Genomic DNA, 13,752 nt, shown 5'->3' with positions numbered 1-13,752 from the left:
GTCGCTGAAAACATGGAGCTAAATCCAAAGGGAGAAGCACTGGACTGGGGGGGATCCTACCTGCCATCCTTGGGGGAAGGGCAGAGGTCCCTCCCAACTCTGTTAGGATCGGAAACTCTGGAGATGTTGGATCTCAAGCCCAGTTAGCCAAAAGGTCCTTCAAGAGAGCCACCGGAGTACCACAAGGGTTGCGTTGCTGAGCCAATAAAGCCACCCCTTCTCACTGCCCCTCTTTCCTCAAGCGGAGACACCTCCAAGCGACACCCCGAAATCCTGGGGCACGCCCTACCTGGCATCCTGAAGAATCCCAGGGTGATCCCAAGAAACAGGAAGGCGCAAACCCCAGGAGTCCGCAACATGTTCACGCCCACCGAGACGCAGCTGGAGGAACCAGCCCTGCCAAACTGCACAGGGCATTTTAGACCTGTTTGCGAGGCATGTGCAGAGATACTTGAGCTCTCCGCTGGTGGAATAACGGAAAAGATCTCTTTTCTGCCGGTTGCCAGCCAGACCTGGATGGATTCTCCTCACCTCAAGCCAGGTGGAAACACAACTCCAGCGAGGGCAGACGGAGAAAGGGAGCAGAGGCGGTTTAAAATAAGCAAATTAAAAACATAGAAAAATATAAAAGGTAAGCCGAAAGCGCCCACGGAGTTCTCAAATATCTATCGTAGCAACAGGTTACGTGATAGACTCGTTCCAACATTTGGAATAAACTCATTTACTCTCAGGTGCGCTGTGTCTGGCTGGAAGCAGAGTGGGTGAGACACAATAAAGAGGCTGCTGCCAATTTGCTTGAAGTAAATCGGCTCTGAATGGGTCACATCCAGGAAATGTTGCACTCGTAAGACAAATCCTAAGCAGCGGTCGAAAAGCAGCTGATCCAGGAGATGGTTAGAAGTCCTAACGAATCAACAGATTTATGCTGGCGTAGTCTGCCTTGAGCTAGGTATTTTGATAAAAATAAAAAATATTAAGACGGGCCTAGTTCCTAGTCTGTTACCCAGTTTGCATGTCAACACTAAACTGCAACGGGGTTTAGTTTTGAGCTAGCATTATGTGCAAAGCAGGTCACTTTGCAAACTGTAGCTAAAAGTCCCGTAAATGTGGGGATGTTTTTGCCATTTCCCCTACAGCAAATGCAGTCACCCTTCCGGACACGGCCAGGTGCTGTTGGGCTATGGAGGTCGCCTGCTGCAGAATCGTTCCTGAATTTCCAGATGTGGCAGTGTTGATCCAAATATTTTGCCTTTATGCTCTTGAAAGATTTGAAATGGGTAAAAATGAATTTCGTTTTCAGCTAGAACTGATTTTTGTCTTAATGATGAATATCTTATTGCTAACGCATACAAATTGGCTTATTATTATATTTATTTGCTGCCATCTCACCGCAGGCGACTCTAACATTAACATGTGAATATACTTATTAGAGATATTTGATTATACTCAAGGAAGTAGCGGAGGATCAGAAGATGTGGAGAGAAATCACCAAGAGTCAGACATGATTTATTGGATAACATCATTTGCTTGTGGAAATATTTAGTAATATTTTCATTTGTGTAATTGAAACTGTGATGCATTTAAAAGACTGTGCTATGCTGCTATTGATATGTAAGTTTTCTGTCTTTTTAAAAACTAAAACAAGAATATTATATCCTATAAGTGTTGTGATTCAGGGTCAGCCTGTGGGTTTGGCAGTTGGGTCGGACGAGTCAGAGGAGGAGGAGGAGGAGGAGAAGGAGGAGAAGGGGTTTGGAGAGCCTGCAGAGGACAGTTCTGAGGCTCCGCAGAGCCCTCAGCCAGGCCCCTCCCATCTGGTTACTACGCAGACCCAGCTGTGGGAGCCTGAAAGCGTGGATGAAGATGACCCACAGCTGGCCCTGTTCAAGGACGCCCAACGCAGGAGGCAGTCAATTAGGAGTAAAGAGAGGAAGGCAATGGGGCACCTCGGAAGGAGGCAGAGAGAAGCCACGCCCTGAACTGTATAAAAGGGGAATGTGTGGGAGGGCTGGTTTGCTGAAGGCAACCGCTTGAAAAGCTCCTGTTTCTTGGTTCGTGTCTTGTTCTGTTTGCTTTTGTATCCGTAAATTTGGCAGGCTTAGTTCCAGCCTCTTGCCTTCTTGTAAAAGGGGTTGTCCCTGCCTTTTCTGCAGGGCTGGTAGCAGGCTGGTACAGAACAATAACGGCACCCATATTGAAGAGAATTGGAAGTATTTTTTTCTGTATTGTTTTGGATGGGGGGGCTTTAAACATTCCGTTGACCCCACCCTCCCTCACTTTTCCCTTTGTGTTGTTATTTTGTATTTTGTATTTTTGAAGCCTAATAAAATTCCTAAGGAAAAAAATGCAATGGTTGGCACCTGCCTCTAGTTGAAAATTGTAAGAGGGATCCTGAGAACTGTCCCCCCCCAAAAAAACGCCAATGGAAGATACAGAAAGAAGAGACAATCAGGAAAATGCTATAAACATCTTATTTTATTTTTTTGTAGAAAGTATTTCCAGAAAAACAGACAAGAAAATAATTTGGATGATTTATTTATACTTTTAATAAAAACCTTTACATAATCTTCATGCGTAACAACTTTTCTGGCACCCCCCCATCAAGACACGCAGTCAAGCACACATGCACACGCCCCCCACCCCCGCCGCCCTCCGCCCGTCCCTGATCCAGCCGCAGCCCCTGCCCTGCGCCTCCCTGCAAGACCCGGGCCCAGACTGTGCAAAGGGTTAAAACGGCCCCCTGGGCCTATGGTGAACGCACAGACCCCACCCCCCGAGTGGACGGAAGGCCCCCCCCCGGCTTCTGACCGCCCCCCTCCTCAGAGGCCACCCTGGGCCCAAGAGGGGGAGACCCCCTTCCTGGGTGCGTGTGGGGGTCTTCAAAGGGGGACTTCCCCAGCCTCTCCAGCCAGAGCAAGGGGCGCAGACCCCAACTCCCCCGTTTGGGCCAACCAATGGGGAGGGGGCAATTGAGAAAAGAGGCTGCTGCCGTGCTGACCTCCGAGGCCCCCCCCCCGGCCATCCCATTTGGCCCCTCCCTGAACAAATCTCCAGGCAGAGCTCAGTTGAATCGGGGACTGTTTACACACAATGACCTCTAGCCTCCCCCTCGAGTGAGCCGAGGGAGGGTCTCAGCTGCCCCCGCTGCTTCCCTCTCTTCTTCGGCCTGCCAAATGCTAGGCCAGCGGGGGAGCGGTCACCACTGCAGGGTTCTGCGGCAGCAGGCTTTATTGACACCACAAAGTGCTGGGGGCGGGAGGGGAGGGGGGTGCACGGGGGTCCCACCGCAGAGCCGGGCCTTAAGCTTCCTGCATCCCTCCCTCCCTCCGTCGCAAGCTAGGTGGCGGTAGCCGTGGGGCGCCCCAGAGCAAGAAGGCAGGCTGCGTCCTGTAACCCCCACGGCAGGCCGGGGCCCCAGACTGGCAGGCCGGGCGGCTTCACTGGGCCACCACCATCAGTTCCCTCAGGTAGGACTGGGTCAGCCCGCGGAGTTCCTCCAGCGCGTAGTCTTCCGGCATGGGGAGCCGGCTGATGTGGGGGGCCAGCAGGCGCAGCGGGACTCTCTGTATGTCGGGGGTGGCGCCGGAGGCCGAGTCCAGAGGGTGCTGCAAGCTCAGCACCACGCGGAGGATGTCTGCGTTGCGCTTGGCCATCTCTGCGGGGAGGGAAAGCAGGGGACAGCCGGTCAGTGCGGAGGCGGGAAAAGGCTACGGATCAGGGGCAGGACCCTCCCTCTGCCCCCGCGCTGAGTGGGGGGACCAGGGGCTCAGACCCGGGGATCCTGGGCAACTTCCCAGGAGGAGAGGGACTCCCTGGGTGGGGAAAGGAGGAGTGGGCTGCCTGAACCAGACACGAGGAGAGCCTCACCAAGGGGACGGGGAGCAGCCAGAAGGGAGCGGTCAGCCTGCCTGGCTACCTCTATCCTTGGTCTATCCCAGCGGTAGGCAACCTTGGCCCCTTCATGACTGGTGGACTCCAACTCCCAGAATTCCTCAGCCAGCATGGAGGAACTTTGGCCCCTTCATGACTCATGGACTTCAACTCCCAGAATTCTTGAGCCAGCCTGGCTCAGCTTGGAAACTCCCTTTCCCCTCAGCATGGCTGGCTCAGGAATTCTGGGAGTTGAAATCCATGAGTCCTAAAAGAGCCAAGTTTGCCCACCCCTGGCCTATCCACTGTTTGTCCATTCACCCACCCACCCAATTTCTCTAGTCACCCATCTTGGAGCCTTGGTGGCGCAGTGGGCTGATGCCTCCTTAAGTAACACCAGCTGCCTGCAATTAGTGCAGGTTCGAGTCCCACCAGGCTCAAGGTTGACTCAGCCTTCCATCCTTCCGAGGTAGGTAAAATGAGGACCCAGATTGTTGGGGGCAATTAAGCTGACTTTGTAATAATGCCGCTTGGGGTGTGTGTGAAAGCCCTAATAAGCAGGCATATACATAGAATGAAGGCTACTGCTAAGCTTGTAAGCCGCCCTGAGTCTTCGGAGAAGGGTGGGATATAAATGGAATTAAAATAAATAAATAAATAAATAAATAAATAAATAAATAAATAAATAAATAAATAAATAAGTAAGTAAGTAAGTAAATAAATAAATAAATAAATAAATAAATCTTTCCACTCACTGTGGTTAAAATGTTAAAACGAATAAAGAACAGGGGCCAAATGAGTTCTAAAGTTTGATCCTCTGGTCTAGCCCAGGGGTCAGCAACCTGAAACAGTGAAAGAGCCACTCGGAACCGGTTCCCTCACAAAAGGAAAAACTGGGAGGCGCAAAAAATGTGTGCGCATGCACGTACATGGGCGCATGCGCAGAACAGGGTTTGACTGAAGAGTGGAGCCAAGGCGAGATATGCACCTACCCTGCATATTTGAATTGATTGGTTGAACTTTTTTAGTCCCACTTTTTTTTTTGGACTGCACATGGCAGGGGACTGGGAGCCGCAGGAGACGGCTGAAAGAGCCGCATGCAGCTCCGGAGCCGCGGGTTGCAGACCTGTGGTCTAGCACAAACATCCCACTCCTCACCCCCCCCCCTGCTCTCTCTCTGTTCATAGCTGTAGCCCTTAGACTTATCAACCGCCTGACAGGGCTTTTCAGCCCTCCCTCAGCTGTTTACAGAGTCAGCGTGTCGCCTCCCCCCCCACAACCTGGGTCCTCATTTTATTGACCTCGGAAAGACGGGACGGCTGAATCAACCTTGAGCCGTTCGGGATCGAACTGCCGAAAGCTGGCAGAAATAGCCGGCAGTGCTGTATTCTGGCCCTTGGGCTACCACGGCTCGTAACCCTTCCTGACTCGCAGTGGACCTTCAGGGGCTGCCCAGCAGGCAGGAGACAAACCCCCTTCGGCGGCTGCCTGGCATCACTTTTACAGCCCCAGCGGCCGGGGGGGGGGGGGGGGAGAGGAGCTGCCCCCCTTTTCCCTTTGTGACCGATCGGGGAGGAGAGCGCAGGTAAAATGGGGACCTTGCAGAGAGCGAGTCGGCTCCCTCTTCAAGGGAAGCCCCAAATACTCCGTGCGGAGCCCCGGGCGGTCTCTCGAGTGGGGAGGGTCTTGCGCGGGCCCCCTCTCGACCAAACGGCACAAGGACCCTCCCCAGAAGCTTCGCTCGCGGGCTGTTTTTCACCGATGGAGGCCGGAGAAAGATCTACCCGCAGCCTCGTTTGAAGCCCCCTTTGCGGGAGGCGGCCTCCTCCGGAGCTGGGCTTCGTGTCTGAGCCGCGTCCCGACGCAGCAGCAGCGCCCCCCAAAGGCAGCGAGGAGAAGCCCAGCCTTACCCGACTGAGCCAACCTGTCCTTGGCGCTGTGGCACTGGACCAGCTCTATCCGGCTGCAGAGGGAGATGACTTTGGCGTGCAGCTCCTCCAGCTCATAGCCCGTACAGTCCAGCTGGAAGCAGATCGGAGGAGGGACGGTCAGCAGCCCGGTGGGCCCTCCCCATAATCCAGCCGCTTGCAAGGGGTCAAGGATCCCCACCACTTTGGGGGGGGGTCAACTTCCCTGCAGCCAGCCTACCTGCTGAATTCTGTTGACCATCTCGATGACCTGCAGATAGTCCAAGAAAACGAGCCCGGCGGTGTCCCAGCCCTGAATGAGGCTGCAGCGCTCGGGACTGGACAGGTCTTCCAAGAAGCCCCTCAGGTAGGTGTAATTCTCACTAATAATGGCGTCTGCGAGGAAGGAGAGAGGACAGAGGAATGGGTTAGGGTCTGCCAGCCTGCTTCCCCCATCAGCGGGGGGGACTCCAGCCCCGTGGAAGGCCACCGGGCAGGGGAGGGGCGGGCTTACCAGAAGCCAAGTGCCTGACCACCAGCTGGTGGCACTGGTTCCAGTGGCCGGCCTTGAAGAGGTAGAGGGCCTCGCGGGCCCTGTCGCCCTCCCGCCTGGCCCACAAGGCCTTCGCCTCGTAGATCCACTCCGGGGGGACGCACAGCTTCTCCGTCAGGAAGGCCTCTTTGTTCCGGGACTCCGGCAACTCCAGCAGCTTGCAGTGGCGACTCAGCAGCTCCCGCACGGCTCTTTCCCGCATTCTGGGGAGGGAAGGGGTGTGTGTTTGTGAGTGTGTGAGTGTGTGAAGGGCAGTTGAGTCACAGTGCTCCAAGTATGTTCTGCCCAAGTCCTGCCCCACAACGGGCGGCCTTCTCAAAAGGGGCATTTTCACGGCCCCTGGGGAATTATTTAGCACACGGCAAAAACGCTGAAAAGCCCATCGCAATAAAGGGGAACCTTTGTAGCTCATACTTGAGCTGTGGGGGGTCCTCGGTGCCGTTTTCTTGCAGATGTTTTCATGACCCAACTAGGCAACATCTTCAGTGCTAGAAGGAACGGGTGTGTGTGTGTGTGTGTGTGTGTGTGTGTGTGTGTGTGTGCGCTCCCAGTTTATATTTTAGTGCAGTGGTTCTCAACCTGTGGTCCGCAGACCCCTGGGGGGCCGCAATGTTCTCCCAGGGGGTCCGTGAAGGCTTGAAAAAAATGTTATGCTTTAAATCTTGGAGTTAAATCTTGGGGGGCCCTGGCCACAAAAGGTATTTAAAGGGGGCCCGTGGTGAAGAAAAGGTGGTTCTCACCCTGGACTAGTGGCCTGCCCCGTCAGCGTTGCTGGGGGTGGTCTTGCAGGTTTACTGCTAGCTTGTTTGGCAGTTCCTTGATTGGGGTACCATTTGCTTCTTGATTTTTGGCCTGGTGTCAGTTTGGGAATTTATCTATCCTAGACCAGGCCAGGTCCAAAAACGCTAAGGAGCTTCTAGAAGGCTGGCCCTCTTGACCAACTGACCATCCACACGACACACAGGCGTAAGCAACGCCTATCCACTACGAAAGAGAGACGATCAACTGGTCAAAGAGACCAAAATGTCTCCCCACCAGCAATTAGACGAGCAATAAACGAACTGGAAGATTAACGTCAGAACCCTCCCCCCCATCACGGGGCTGCCAAATAGGCTCATGATAAACAGCTCAGACCAAGAAGCTCAGGGTCCACCCCAGGGGAAGCCCCCGCAGTATCAACGGAGAGCAAACCCCGTCCCTTACTGGCACCAGTGAAATGACCTGGTTTGGGCAACTTTTCTCTGCAAGGAAAGAACGAAGGATCTCAGCTTGGTCTCCCTCTCAAAGAGGGTCCCGGAGCAGAATGTATCGTTTTACAGCTTCTAACTTCAAAGCCACTCGAAGCAGCGCTCTTGCAGTCGCTGAAAATAGCGAGGATCCATTTCCCCAAAGGCTGCTGGGTGCTGCTTTCAAAGACACACGGTCCTCAACTTGCAACCGTTCATTTAATGACCGGCTGAAGTTACAGCAGCGCTGAAAAAAAAAAGACTGATGTGGCAGCACCCCCGGGGTCACGTGTTCAGAATTCGGGCATCCCGGCCGGCCTCCGACCAGCAGAGTCAATGGGGGAAGAAGCCAGCTCTGTTCGAACCATTGCATGATTCACTTAAAAAAAACACAGCGATGCACTTAACGACTGCGGCAAAAAAAGGTCGCAAGGTGGGCTGCCGCTCACTTAACCACTGCCTTCCTAGTAATGGGAACGCCGGGCTCCGCTGTGGCCAGAGGCCAAGGGAACCGGAGGGAGTTTCTTTACAAGCAGAGCAGGAGACCATGTGAACCGGTTCAGAGCCGCAGCGTCCGATCACTCACTGAGCGTTGGGGGTGTGAAGCAGGACGAAGACCGCCCACTCCCACAGCCCCTCCCTCTCCAGCTGGGCCGCGTAGCTGGCGTTCAGCACCCCCTGGCTCTGCTCGGACAGGTGGGTGTAGTTCAAGGCACGGAGCGCTTCCCACAGGTGCCAGCTGAGGCGGTGGTCCAGGGGGTCTGCGGTGACGCTGCGAGGGTCGAGCAGCTGGTGCAAGTCGTAGCACCTGCAAGGGAACCACGGGTCAACCCACGGGCTGGGCGGGCGCCGCTGCGGCCTTGCGCCACCCGCTCCCTCCACCTTCCCGACAGGAAGTGTCACTTTTTGAATCGGCAAAGGGCAGAGCTTGGCTGGGCTGCTGAGCGAGAATTAAGCAGAGCTGAACACGGAAGGAGAGGCGCTTGGGGGTAGCGGTTAAGGCCCCCGGCTAGAAATGGTGAGGTTTATTCTAGCTTTAGGACAGAGGTGGGCAACCTTGGCCCCTTTACATCCAGTGGATTTCACGGCTGGCTCAGGAATTCTGGGAGTTGAAGTCCATTTCTAGCCCGGGGCCTCAACCGCCCCACCCAAGCGTCTCTCATCCCAACTTCAGCTCTCCTTAATTCTCACCCCGGGAAGCTGGGCCTGGGTCAAACCGCTTCCAGCAAGCTTGCCACAAACAAAGCAGGGACTGGTCCAGGCAGTGAGCAAGAGTCAAAAAAAGACATAACAATTTTTGACCTGGGGACCGCAGGAGAGCAAGACGAGCAAGGGAGGGAGAAGAGAGGGGGGGAAAAGAGAGACAAACCCCCCCCCCCGTGTTGCTTTCTCTCTCCCATTGCCAGCAGTTCACACATGCAAAAACCCACCCGGGGTTGTGGGACTTTGGGATTGGGGTGTGTGTGTGGAGAGAGGGGAGACCGAATGGGGGAACCTGCAGGAAATGCCCAGGGTTCTGGGTCTCCCCCCAAGGCCCCAGGGGGAGGTACCTGTCGCTGTACAACTTCAGCAGGTGGAAACACACGTCCCGCAGCGGGCGCTGGGAGTCGTCGTTCTCCACCAGGCAGCCGGAGTCTTCCAGGTAGGGAGGCAGCGGCACACAGGCGTACCTCTCCCCCTCCGGGGAGTCCTGGGGAACATCGAGCCAGTGGTGTGTGTGTGTGTGTGTGATCTTTGCAGACAGAGCGACTCCCGTTCTCCAGGGGGCTCCGAGCAAGCCCCCCCACCCCAGTGGATAGCCTAGAGCTCCAGCCAGTCCCGGGGGAACCTTGTCCTCCTTTGCCCCACGTCCTTCTGCCAACGAACTCTCCTCCCTCTCGGGACCCCCGGGCCTTTTGTCAGTGGGGATGTAAAGGCTTACGTGCCCCCCTCCACCTCTGTCTGTCTCTACACACACACACACACACACACACACACACCCATCCATACAAATACACACACACACCCATACAAATACACATGCACACACACAATCCTCTCCACCTATTCTCTGTTATAACATCCATTATCTCTCTCTCTTCCTCACTCTCTTCCCTCTCTCCATCATCTATACAGCTCTTTTATCTCTCTTTTCCTTTCTCATCTCATCTCTCTCTCTCTCTCTCTCTCTCTCTCTCTCACACACACACACACACACACACACAGTTTAAAACCACCCATCTCCCTCCCTCCCTCCCTCACGGAGGGACCCTGGACAACGCACACTAAAATTGTGGCCAAACCTTGCAGGTATTCGAGCAGAGACAGGAACCAGGGATGGCAAGGGAGGGGTTCTATTCCACTCCCATCGTCCCCGCTAGTGGCCAGGAATGATGGGAACTGGGTGCCTGGCCCTTCTGGAGGGCGTCCAGTGGAGAAGAGAGGCCTGGGCCAAACCCTCCTCCTGGCTCTGACTGCTCCCTTCCCAACTCAGAGGGCGCTGCCCCTGCCCCTGCGGCTACCAACCTGGAAGGCAGCTTCGTAGGCGCTGAGGGCCTTGGAGAGGGGGGCCGTGGAAGGAAGCAGGAACCACAGGTGGATGGCGAGGGAGCGCTTCCAGTCCAGTTGGGAGCAAACGTTGATGGTCCTCTTCTCCGAGAGCTGCCACACCTGGGGCAGGGGAGACCGGAGGATGAAAAGGGGGGGCCACGGCCACGGCCGCTCAGGCAGGAGCGCGAGCGCCAGCCGCACCACTCACCGGCTTGCCGGCCAGGAGGCAGAAGATGCGCAGGCGCTCGTCCCGGATGAAGACGTCCGCTTGGAGCCGATGCCAGTCGGCCAGCTGCAGGGCCAGCAGCTCCCGGACCTCCTGGCTGCCCACCAGCTGGGAGAGCAGCAGAGACAGGCGCAGATCCCCTGCAAGGACGGGAGAGTCCTCTGTCAGCACCTCAGGCAGCCCCCCCTCGCCCCGGCTGGCTGTGGGGGCGTGGCCAAGGGGGAGGCGGGACCCCTGAAGCGGCCACTCTTCCTCGGAGGAGCTGAGCTGCTGGTGGGGAGGGGGGGGGATACCTGCACCCGGATACCCCAAAGGGGCTTTCCAAAAGGCAGCTGGGTCTTCCTTGCTTTCTTTTCCACGAAAACGTTTCGCTTCTCATCCCAGAAGCTTCTTCAGTTCTGGAGAAGTTCTGAAGCTTCCGGGATGAGAAGTGAAACGTTTCGCCTTTTGGGGAAAAAGCACCTTTGAGAAAACCGTGACCTGGAGGATGGAGAATTGCCGGTCCGCGGGCTGGACGCGTCATCTGGAAGCCGCGCTCACCCCTTTGCCGGCAATGGGAAAACCGTCCCAATAGGTTACGCGACGTCAACATGATGTCACGAGTTTGACATGTCTGCCATAGACACTTTACCTGCGTAACGCTGTGTGAACTGTCTCGCCCCAATGCGACTGGACCCCCCCTCTCCTGCTGCGGACCCCGTCCGTCAAGGAATTCCGGCTGGCTCCCACCCTCTGGAATATCTCAGCCCTTTTGGGGCGAGATGCGCCCCTGCCCTCTTGGTCATCCACAGGGGCCTTGAAAGCTGGCTCTGGGGCCCCCACGGGCAGGCCCCGCTTGGGAGGTGGTTAGCGGAGTAGGAAGAAGACCCCACCTCCGCCCGTAGTACTCTGGGCTTAATCTATCTAATTTAATGCTTATTGCAGAGTCTGCCAGGTGTTCAGACCGGATTTGGCCTTTTGTCTGCCTGCTGAGTCCTTCCCGAGGACCCGAGATAGGCAGACGTGGGTGTCTGACGGTTATTAGACGTCTCGGCACAGAATGCCAGCTCTTCCACGTAAAGCCGCCTTTTGCAACTGACTGACGTTTTATCGTTTTGCACGTGGTTTTTATAAAGTAAGTAATGTAATTAAATTGATATGCCGCGTGCTGTCAAGCAACCTGGCAATGCTACAACACGCTGAGTCGTTTGACAGCTTGGCATAGAGCAATATACGACAGCACTTAAGACTTACACACGGTCTCGTAGCCCTTTGTAGCCCTCTCTCAGCGGTTTACGGGGTCAGCGTATTTGCCCCCAACAACCTGGCTCCTCATTTTACCGACCTCGGAAGGACGGGAGGCCAAAAGTCAACCTTGAGCTGGTCGGGATCAAACTCCTGGCAGCGGGCTGAATTAGCCTGCAATGCTGCATTCTAACCACTGCACCACCACGGCTGATAAATTTAATACATTAAAATTTAATAAATCGAATGTGTCCCCTCGTTGTTCCTCTCAGCAATGAAAGAGGCCAGCTTAGGGGAGGGAGGGTCTCTTCTGGGGAGGGGGGAGGGGATTGCAAAGGGCTCCGTTTCCTTCCTAGAAGCCGTGCGGATGCTGGACGGCTAAAAGGCATCTTCGTTAGCCCAGACCAGGGGTGTCAAACTCAATTTCATTGAGGGCCGAATCAGCATTGCGGTTGCCCTCAGGGGGCCGGGTGGGTGTGGCCAGGGTGGGTGTGGCCTACTGGGTGGGCGTGGTTAAGAGTGCGTATGGCCTGCTGGGTGGGTGTGGCCAGCTCTACATCGTTGGCATCAAGGGTGCCTATGGGGGCCTGGGCAGGAGTGGGACAGATCTGGGGGTCTCTGGCAGAAGGAGGGTCTCTGGGCCAGGGCCAAGGCAGTGGGGGCCGTTCCCTCCCTGTTTCCAGGATGGCTTTTCGGGCCACATGAAACCACTTCACGGGCCGGATCCGGGCCCCCCGGGCCTTGTGTTTGACATGTCTGGCCCAGACGGTCAGAAACTGGACCTCGGGATCAAGAAGATCAAAGAGCCTTGGTGGAGCAGTGGGCTAATGCCTCCTTAAGCAACACCAGCTGCCTGCCATTAGTGCAGGTTCGAGTCCCACCAGGCTCAAGGTCGACTCAGCCTTCCATCCTTCCCAGGTAGGTAAAATGAGGACCCAGATTGTTGGGGGCAATTAAGCTGACTTTGTAATAATGCCGCTTGAGATGGTGGTGCGAAAGCCCTAACAAGCAGGCATATACATAGAATGAAGGCTACTGCTAAGCACATTGTGCTTAAGATTGTAAGCCGCCCTGAGTCTTCGGAGAAGGGGGGGATATGAATGGGATTAAAAAAAAAAGTGGGGAGAACCACAACCCTTAGTAGTTTAGTCTCACTCTAGGGTGCTTGCAGAGGCCGAATGAAATAAATAGCAGTCTTAAATTTAAAAATACAATTAAAAAAAAAAAAACTAAACAGGACGGGGAGGGAAGGAGCAAGGTGTGCCCGGGGAGGGGTGTTCCTTTTTTCCATCAGCGCCCAACCCCCCCAAAACCTGGACTCCTCTGGGAAGCGTTTAAAATGCTTCTCTGGGAGGTTCCTGCTGGGACTCGGGGGCGAGTAGCCAAGCATTTGCCCACCCCCCACCCCACCCCGGGCGGTCCAGCACGGCGAGGTCTTCTTACCCGACTGCTGCGCCAGGTGGCAGGCCTGGCCGATCTGCTTCCCGGTGAGGTAGCTGAAGACGGCCTCGGCGGGGCTGTCGTTCTGGCTGAGCGCCACCTCCTCCTGGATCCGCTCGGCCGCCGCCCGGGACAGCCAGCGGGAGAAGGCCCTCCGGCGCTCCAGCTGCAGCCCGTAGTCGCCGGGATCCTCCAGGCACACCTCCAGCTCCTGCAGGCGGCCCCAGAGCGCCTCGCACAGGCGCCAGACCAGCGCCCAAGCCCTCACCACGCCTGCGGAAAGGGCGGCGGTCAGCCTCGGCCTGTCCTTTGGGGCCTGCCCTTCCCGGGGGCCCTACGGCTCATTTAGTGAACTTTCAAAGCTACAACGGCACTGGAAAAAGTGACCTATGACTGTTTTTCACTTACAACCGTTGCGGCGCCCCCTGTGGTCACATGATTGGAATTTGGACGCTTGGCAACCGGCTCCTATTTAGGACGGACACAGCATCCCGGGGTGATGTGACTCCCCTTTCGCGACCTTCTTAGTAGCAAAGTCAACGGAGAAAGCCGGATTCACTTAACAACTGTGTGACTCACTTATCAACTGCCGTGATTCGTTTAGCAACTGTGGCAAGGAAGGTCGTGGAATGGGGCAAAACTGACTTAACAATGGAAAGTTTGGAGCTCAGTTGTAGTCGTAAGCCGAGGACTCCCTGTCCTCCCCAGATCTCCTTCTGCTCCTCACTGCCAGCTGGATCCAGCAGGCTGAAAGCTGACCAGAGCCCAGCTGCCAAT

At 55.6% G+C, this 13,752-nt stretch overlaps 1 protein-coding gene across 1 annotated transcript in view; it reads right to left on the bottom strand.

Annotated features, from left to right (window-relative positions):
- Positions 1–2,457: 2,457 nt before the first annotated feature.
- NUP98 (nucleoporin 98 and 96 precursor) overlaps positions 2,458–13,752 on the bottom strand; it is a 48,026-nt gene continuing 36,731 nt past the window's right edge. Inside the window, exons 25-33 of the mRNA XM_083362377.1 lie at positions 12,979–13,248; positions 10,294–10,451; positions 10,062–10,205; positions 9,107–9,246; positions 8,143–8,364; positions 6,292–6,533; positions 6,019–6,173; positions 5,781–5,892; positions 2,458–3,655 (exon numbers count right to left, since the gene is read on the bottom strand). Coding sequence (XP_083218503.1) covers positions 3,438–3,655; positions 5,781–5,892; positions 6,019–6,173; positions 6,292–6,533; positions 8,143–8,364; positions 9,107–9,246; positions 10,062–10,205; positions 10,294–10,451; positions 12,979–13,248 — 1,661 coding nt within the window. The 3' untranslated portion in view covers positions 2,458–3,437. The remainder of the gene's footprint in view (positions 3,656–5,780; positions 5,893–6,018; positions 6,174–6,291; positions 6,534–8,142; positions 8,365–9,106; positions 9,247–10,061; positions 10,206–10,293; positions 10,452–12,978; positions 13,249–13,752) is intronic.

The sequence above is a fragment of the Vipera ursinii genome (genome assembly GCF_947247035.1).
Source record: "Vipera ursinii genome assembly, chromosome: 4".
Lineage (NCBI taxonomy): Eukaryota > Metazoa > Chordata > Lepidosauria > Squamata > Viperidae > Vipera > Vipera ursinii.
Note: the sequence above shows the minus strand (reverse complement) of the source record. Positions and strands in the feature narration are given on the sequence as shown.